The sequence below is a fragment of the Centropristis striata genome, chromosome 23 (assembly GCF_030273125.1).
Source record: "Centropristis striata isolate RG_2023a ecotype Rhode Island chromosome 23, C.striata_1.0, whole genome shotgun sequence".
Lineage (NCBI taxonomy): Eukaryota > Metazoa > Chordata > Actinopteri > Perciformes > Serranidae > Centropristis > Centropristis striata.
The window spans coordinates 3,749,782-3,758,762 of record NC_081539.1 but is presented as its reverse complement, the minus strand read 5'-3'; the positions used below and the strand labels follow the sequence as shown (position 1 = coordinate 3,758,762).

Genomic DNA, 8,981 nt, shown 5'->3' with positions numbered 1-8,981 from the left:
GGTGTGTGTACACTATGATGAGATTCTTCAGAGATTTCAAACAATTAATACTAGTTACACACCTACAACAAGCATTCATTTTCAAGTATTTATTTATACAGCAACCTATGACCTTTAACCTCAAAATGTGTGTGTGCCACCTGTAGAAGGTTCGGGAACAGTGACAGCAGCCAGAGGGGGACAGACTGGAATTTCTGGCCTCGAACAGAAAGCATTTTTGGCAAAACCATAATACCTATCATTGATCCAACTTCACTTTGAGCGTCCTGAGTTCTTCCTGAACGTCTACATATGTTTTTTGTGAAGAAAAATGAAGAAATAGCTTTGTTAGAGCGATCTGAAAAACTGTTAAATATGCTTTTCTACAGAAATCTTCCTGCGTTTTTAATATGGGAGCCAATGAGGCTGTTGGTACGTGTTGGTGGATCATCTGTGTGTCCTACGCCCAAACTATAACTCTGACAGCTTTACCAGAGGATTGTGAGTGAGAAGACTAATTTTCCTACGTTTCTATGTATAAATTATTTCTGTAGAGTGGAATTTGCGGCCTGGAGCGCAGTTTTCAAATGTATTTTTTGACAGTTTTTTCTCTCCCTCTACACTCTGGCAATGATGTCACACACTGTGACATGAACATTCCGTGCAATACACACCCATTATAATCTCAGAATTTCTCCAAAAATGATCATGGTCATTGAACAGGGATTGATAAAAAACTATATGACCTATCGAAACGTGGATTAATACACCGATACACAAGACTTGTGTCTACTGTTTAAAGTTTAAATAGAGTCTCTAGGTGAAATTATGCCAGAGAAGTAGACGTTTAAAAATCTCCAATTATTGTTCTTTTCCGCTCATTTTTTTTCCGGCCGTCCCATTCATTTCAATGCAAAATTTTGGGCAGTTACTTACGTCGCGAAAAATTCATATTCCGTAGAGAAAAGTAATAGCACACCGATCGCGATCAAACCGCACGTTTTGATGTATAATTACGACTAGTAGCGAAAATTGTGACGAAATTGTGTCCAGAATAGGAAGAAGAAAAAATCCGCAGTATAACAATAGTGCTCGGTGCGATTGCCCCGTGGCCCTAATAATTCGTTTTTTTCAAGTATCATGTAAACGTAGTGAATGCAGCAGCACGACAGGAGGAAAGCTGATGTAGCCAGAAATGGAAGAAGAGAAAAAGAAAAACCCTGTTCAACGAAAGTAGAGCTCACGTCAACAATAGCTACTTTATGATCCAGCTGATGTACTGAAGCAATAGAAGACATGAACATTTACAAACAGACATATTTGTTGCATACTTTCCCATCACCACAGAGGTCACACAGTAGAGCATGGAGCAAAAAGGTATTTTGCCGCAAGACATGCTTGAAGCAGAGCTTTGAAGCCCCACAGAGGCTCTCAGCTTCTTTATTTCGTGAAAATGTGGGAATTCAAAAACACAAAAAATTGGAGAAAGACTTAAAAACTTGCAATACCATTAACTTATTCAAAAAAGTACTTAAAAACAGGATGATTAATTTATATAATATAATAATTTATAATATAATAATTAGAGTAATGAGTGGTGACATGTTCTATGTGGCTACTATTTAGGAAAAAGAAAAATCAAGCAGCTTCTTTCTTTTCTCTCTTTTGCGACTGCTTATTTCTTTTATTAATAAATAACAGATTGTACATTTCTAATTTTTAAATTAACTTGAGTTGTAACAGCGTAATAAGCTGCTTCAGCCTTTTCGCTCCAAATGTCTATCATCAATTTTCTTTCTCTGTTTACTTATTGTTTACTTTGATCAATGTTTTGTTTTTTTCTGGTTTGTTACTTCTGTTTTAATGACATTTATTGACCGAAATAAACAGATATGAAATGAAACGAAACGAAACTTTGACAGTGCACGTCCTTGGATCCTCAGCAACACACCTGCCAAGTGTGAAGTGGATCTGATGACAGATTGTTTGCATTACAGTAGTTAGATGATCAATGAAACTGATCAAAATGTGTTTTTAATTTAAACTATTGAAATCAAAAGCAGGGGCTCGAAATACCACGTTCATTTGCATGTTAGTGCATGTAACATGTCAGCTGTGCAGGTAATTCTCAGCTCTCCATACAACAGTGTTTTAACTTGGTACCAAGGTTATAATAGTTTTGGATTTTTCATTAGTTTTAGTTTTAATTTCGTTGTGCATTTTTGTTTTCAAATTCAGTTCGTTTTAGTTAGTTTTTAGAGTGAGTTTTCTAGTTTTAGTTTAGTTTTTATTAGTTTTAGTGTTGGCCTATGTGTTGGGTGCCAGATTCAAAGTGGTCATAATAAATTTTGCGTTTATTTCCTTTGGTTTATCATCTCAGCCCCAATAAGGTTATTAACTGTTTTGAATTTTGGTTCTAGTGTAAACATCCCAGTCCCAGTAAACATATTCACCATGTGTTGCATGTTCAAATAGAAACACTGAATTATGAATGAAAAAAGTTGTCAAAAAAAACGAAAACTAAGGACATTTTCACTATAATTTTAGTTAGTTTTAGTTAGTTTTGTAACCACACAATACAGTTTCAGTTAGTTATGGTTTTTTTAAAAAAAACTCTAGTTTCTATTTTTATTTCAGTTAACGAAAATGTTTTTTCAATTCTAGTTTTCGTTGTTTCGTTAGTTTTCGTTAACTATAATAACCTTGGTCGGTACACAATAAGTTTGCAGGGCTTCCAACTGTTGACCAACACCTGTCACATGCTGTCACAGCACAACAACAAATTCATAACTGATGAAGTCGCAACATGAAAGGTGGCGCAGAAACAGCAAGAGAGCAGCACAATGCAACAGCAGCACCAGCAGACTGAAATGTACTTAAAGTATCAAAAGTAAAAGTACTCGTTATGCAGAAAGAACCCACTCAGATTGTCTTACGGTTGTCCGTAAAGTTGGATTAATAAAATACATTTCCATGAAATGATTGTGACAATGTGATTAATCAATCTCTTGAGGATTGTTTCTGTAAACAAAATCATTCCAGATTAATTGCCGACTGTGCATAAAGCAAATATATTATTGTATCATTATTATTTATGCATTTATGCACGCCACATTTTTTGTTCTAACAGGTAGGACTAATTTTAACTACTTAATATACTCGTATGAGGTTTAATTAAAAAAAAAGAAGAAGCTATCTACAGTATTAAGTTACATAAAATGCAACTATTCAGTCAAGTTCCTCACAATTGTACTTAGTACATTCCTCCACAATCCTCAGGCAGCAGTGTGTCGTTATGGACATATTTCTGAATGAACTGGTTGTGCCAGTTGTTGGCATCCCAGTAAACAATCTCATAGTGAGTTTATAGTCACAGTCATTTCAAGTCTTCTTCAATACAGCTTACTGTTGTAAAATTTTACAATGAAAAATTAACAACTGTACATTTTAGAGCACTTGACATCCTCCAGGTTGTATTATTATTAGGGCCTCGGGGCAATCGCACCGAGCACTACTGTTATACTGTGGATTTTTTCTTCTTCCTCTTCCGGACGCAATTTCGTCCCGCTAGAAATTATATATCAAAACGTGCGGTTTGATCGGGATCAATGTGCTATTACTTTTCTCTACGGAATATGAAAAGCCCAAAATTTTGCATTGAAATGAATGGGACGGCCGGAAAAGAATGAGCGAAAAAGAACAATAATTGGAGATTTTTAAACGTCTACTTCTCCGGCATAATTTCACCTAGAGACTCCATTTAAACTTTAAACAGTAGACACAAGTCTTGTGTATCGGTGTATTAATCCACGTTTCGATAGGTCATATAGTTTTTTACCAATCCCTGTTCAATGACCATGATCATTTTTGGAGAAATTCTGAGATTATAATGGGTGTGTATTGCACGGAATGTTCGTGTCACAGTGTGTGACATCATCGCCAGAGTGTAGAGGGAGAGAAAAAACTGTCAAAAAATTAATTTGAAAACTGCGCTCCAGGCCGCAAATTCCACTCTACAGAAATAATTTATACATAGAAACGTAGGAAAATTAGTCTTCTCCCTCACAATCCTCTGGTAAAGCTGTCAGAGTTATAGTTTGGGCGTAGGACGCACAGATGATCCACCAACACCACCAACAGCCTCATAAGCTTGATTACCTAGTGAGGTCAAATTTGCCCGCACATTTTATTTTTTCTGTGGGAATTTTCTTTGTGATAACTGTTTCTCTAAGATTTGAGTTTGATAAATTCACCCATTTATGTTGGCATCAAGGTTGGGGGCAGATCACATGTAAATGGTAAAATATGTGATTGCATAAATATTCACCCCTTTAAAGTAACTGAATTAATTCAATAGAGTTCCAGCTAGTTGATGCAGCAGAGTCACAGTTAGTGAAATGGAGATCACCTGAGTACAGTTGATGTGTGTCAAGTGATTATTAGGGGTGCACAGATTGCAATTTTCTGGCCGATCACCAATTTTTAAAAAGCCTGACCTGCCGATTCTGGCCGATACCGATTTTTTTTATAACTCGCAGCTACACCTTCAATGTTTGAATCTTATTTTATTGAAAAACAATAACACAGCAGTATTTTTCCTTTAACAAATAAAGGAAATCACAATGTCTGAGGTAGTTAATAAAATATTGAACTTAAAATAAATACTTTCAGACCTTTGCGGAGCTAGATAAGATCGGGTTGGCGTAAAAGAATCGGCCGATCGCCGATCCTACAAAATAAAAGAAATTGGTGCCGATGAACCCCGAGTGATTATAGGTTCATCACTATTCCTGCTACAATTGCAACATGAAGACACACAGAAAAGAAAGAACACACCAAGCAACTCAGAGAAAAGATCATTGAAAAGTAGAAGTCAAAAATAGAGGATTGGGTAGAGGTAATGCTTGATATATATATAAAACGGAGAAGCTGACTTTCTCAACTAGACTAAAAACAGAAACTTTTATAATCTACTGGAAAAACTGGGTTGATTTAGTGTCTCCATTGAGAGCAGACTTTGTGCAGTAAGGGCACTGTGTATTATAGATTATTGACCTCCCTTGGTTCAGGCTACAAACTTGTTCATTGTTCATATGTTTATTTAATATGTTTACCCTCCAACAGGAGGAAAAGGGACAATGCAAGAGATGGTATGGAAATAAGGAGAGTAGTGGAAAAAGGTTTCATTTTACTTCACGTTTATTCAACTGTAACTTTACTTGATAATTTGTGTCTAACGTATGTTTCTGCTCCGTGGTGGAGAAGTCTGGGAATATTCTACTACTGCTGGAAAATTGTACAGGAAATGTAAAATGTCGATGGAATATTGACATGTGGAATCAATAAAAAGGATAATAAAAAAAAGAAAAAAAGGAAAGTATAAGTTAGGAGATGGCAACAAAAAAAAGTCCAACTCACTGGACATCCCACAGAGTTAAACCATCATAAGGAATGGAAGCAGTATGGTACTTGTTTAAATCTGCCTCGAGCTGGACGTCCTCATAATCTGAGTGACCTGACAAGAAGAAGACTGGTCCTGCTGCTGAGACGCATGCAGATAGTGCCTCTGTGGTGATGTGCAGAGTTTAGTGTTCACCAGACGTAGCGTCTAGTCTGATAGCCAAAAAGATCAATTTTATGACTCACCAGACCAAAGATCAGACGTGGTTCTCTGAGTAGAGTCTCAGTCATAGTTTGATTAACCATATCTCTGAGATAGTCTCTCTACTCAGAGAACCAGGGTTACAACTTTGAAGGCCTGTTCTCTATCGTCTCTCCACTCTGTTACATATTTCATATGTACGGGGAGACTCTTTAAGGAGATAGTGCAGCCCAAAAACTAACACCACAGTGCAATAAATGAACATTATTTACAAGGACCTGCCGGCACAAAAGCCTGAGAGGCAGAGGGGCTGCAAAAATTATTTAAAAAGACACAAAATAATAAAAAAAGACACAAAATAATTAAAAAAGACACAAAATTATTTAAAAAAGACAAAAAAGTATTTAAAAAAGACACAAAATTATTAAAAAAGACACAAAATTATTTAAAAAAGACACAAAATAATAAAAAAAGACACAAAATTATTTTAAAAAGACACAAAATTATTAAAAAAGACACAAAATTATTAAAAAAGACACAAAATTATTTAAAAAAAGACACAAAAGCACCAAAAAAAACAAACAAAAAAAACAAAACACACACAACACGGTAAAGTGCCATTCATATAAAACTCACATTAAACTTTCATATCAAGGTGGGGGCCACAAAATATCATCACGAGGGCCACAATTGGCCCGTGGGCCGCGAGTTTGAAACCCCTGGTGTAGTTTCTAAAAATACTGTTGTTATCTACTCAAAGGAAAAAAGTTATTACTATTAAAAACACATCAGTGTTGTTCCTTCATTACCACACACACACACACACACACACACACACACACACACCTCTGCTTGGATTAGACTGTGTACTGTTTACTACTTTGGAATATACATGCTGTCCATTTAATGTTGTACACTGAGTTATATGCCAACCTCTTCTATGAAAATAATTCAGAATTATTTAAACAACTACTAAATATGAATCTGGTAATTTGATTATTATTAATAACAAATGAAGCAGACCACAAATCTTGTAGTGAAACTTTGTTTCTGGCTTTTATAGATAGATAGTTAATACTTCATATGTATGCCTGATTAATGTTCAGGGATATGGATTTTTAATTATGTAAATAAATAAAATGATGTAATCACATTTTACTATTAAGCACGTCAATAATAATAATAGAGGCTGTTAATGTCTGTTAATGGGGAGCTGTCAAACCGTCTTATTTTATTTTATTTTAACACTTCCGGTTCCTTTCTCTCTAAAGTCAGTGACTATCTTCAATGAGTTTGTCATTCGATGCTTACATTGGAATGAAATGAAAAATGGAAATGGGAAAATTCCATTGGCTTTTTGTCAAGGGAACCAGGGCGCTGTTAACTTGTGGGCTGGCCTAAAAAATAAAACCTGGTCACCCCTGCAACACTCCATATATCCAGTCAGAGCATGGTTCGGCCTGGCTAAAGGCCCGATAACTCAATAATGTGATAATAAAGTCAATTACATAACAATGTCATTATAAAGCTGTGCAACATATCTACGTTTGGGTGAATCAGCAGATGTCATAACCATAAAGCAGAGAGCCAGCTGGCTCCTCCCTGCACCAACAATGACTTACATTTACATTTTTATCTTTAAATATTCTTTACAAATGAGACAAAAAGTGTATTACATCATCAAAATACGCGTCAGCATTAATTCCATGACTTCATCTGTAAAAATGCTCCTGTTATCTAATCCAAAACCAGAGAGGGACTAAAGAAAAGTTTGTTTCCCATCATTAAAGGGGAGGAGGGGTGGTGGAGGCCAAATGTCTACACTAGGGGTGGGCAACATGAGGCCCGGGGGCCGCAAATGGCCCGCACCCTCACTTGAAGTGGCCCTCAGTACAACTACATGCATTTGAGCATGAAATCTTAAAAGTGCAGTGTAAAAATGCACAAAATTACTTCTTGCAATTAATGTAAATCTGCTGTTCTTGCACTGGAAATAAAAGAAATCACAGTAAGTGGTTGTTTTTTATTTGCTTCAAACCTTTTGTATTCCTTTTTCTACTATTATGCATGCATTTGAGTGTGAAATATGTTAAATTACTGCACTGTAAACATATTTAAAATTGCATTTCTGCATATCTGGTAAGTGCACGCTCCTATATGTGGCCCTGTGGTGGTGTAGATGAAAAATTGTGGCCCCCTCCAGCATTTAAGTTGCCCATCCCTGATCTATAATGATCAGTTATTAGATTATTATAGTCGTCAGACATGTAACAAGATATGGAAAACTTCCATTGAAAGTTTAGGAGCTGAACTTAAATCAGTGGTAACCCCCCCGTAGTTTAAAAAAAAAAAAACGCCCGAATTTCTTTCTCCTGCCTTTGTTGATGCAAAGTCAAACATTAATAGGATTGGAGTTAATATTACTCCATGCACAGTGGACACATTATTGATTTTCTGTTGCACAACAGCGGAGTGGAAAAGAGCCTCGCACAAAAAAAAAAAAAAAAAAACGAAATTGGGGGATTTTGTTAAAAGTTTAGGCAACCTTGGATCATCAAACTAAAGCTCCTTTACTGAATCTCGACGCGTTGCTTTTCTAGAGAGAAACAACGACTTCTAACAGACTTTATACCGCACAGAAGCCTTTATTAACTCTTTAAAGTGGTTTTTCCCTCTAAGAAACAAAGATAAAGAGAGCATTTGACTTACTTTGCTTCTCACTTCAGCAGATAACCCGTAGGCTGGCCCCTTGTTAAAATGTGTCATTGTCTTGGTTCCGTTCGTGAAAAAAAAAGCCCAAAATAAATAATATTTGCTACAATGTAGCACATAAACTGATGTGGAAAACTCCTATGAAGCTGCAGCAGCTTTTTTTTCTCCTTTGGACTGAAAGCAGGAGGAAAAGGTTTCGCCAGAGAAGAGAAGAAGAAGACAAGAAGAGAAGACACCAGGCTACTTGTTTTTGCAGCACAGGCTCAGATTGCAAAAGTCACCAGTGATTGACGTGGGCAGAACAGCCAATCAGAGCAGCCGATTCGTTCCAAGCCCCGCCCCCTTCTGCTGATGCTCGTTCGGGACAGTTTGTGAACTTTAATACTGTTGCAACTATCCGGAATAAAAGTCAAAAGACAGATACGAAGCTTGTTTATGGTGAATTGTTAATGTGTTGCACTTCATGGCGCCTTTTTCAGTCAATTCAAAGTGTTTCAATACTTCAGATCTTCATTCACACATATTCATACTCTACCATCATGCATCTGTAATGCTTTCACTCTCTGATGACGCAGCATCGGGAGCAATTTGGGGTTCAATGTGTTGCCCAACACATGTTGAAGTTATTCTGCCCTACAAAGTCTAACTGCAGTAGCTACATTTATGGTCCAAATTGAGTTATAACTAA

General features: G+C 36.4%; 1 protein-coding gene across 1 annotated transcript in view; it reads right to left on the bottom strand.

Annotated features, from left to right (window-relative positions):
- cnn3a (calponin 3, acidic a) overlaps positions 1-8,543 on the bottom strand; it is an 18,141-nt gene extending 9,598 nt beyond the window's left edge. The window contains exon 1 of the mRNA XM_059327093.1: positions 8,291-8,543. Within this exon, the coding sequence (XP_059183076.1) occupies positions 8,291-8,347 (57 nt within the window). The 5' untranslated portion in view covers positions 8,348-8,543. The remainder of the gene's footprint in view (positions 1-8,290) is intronic.
- Between the last annotated feature and the right edge of the window lie 438 nt (positions 8,544-8,981).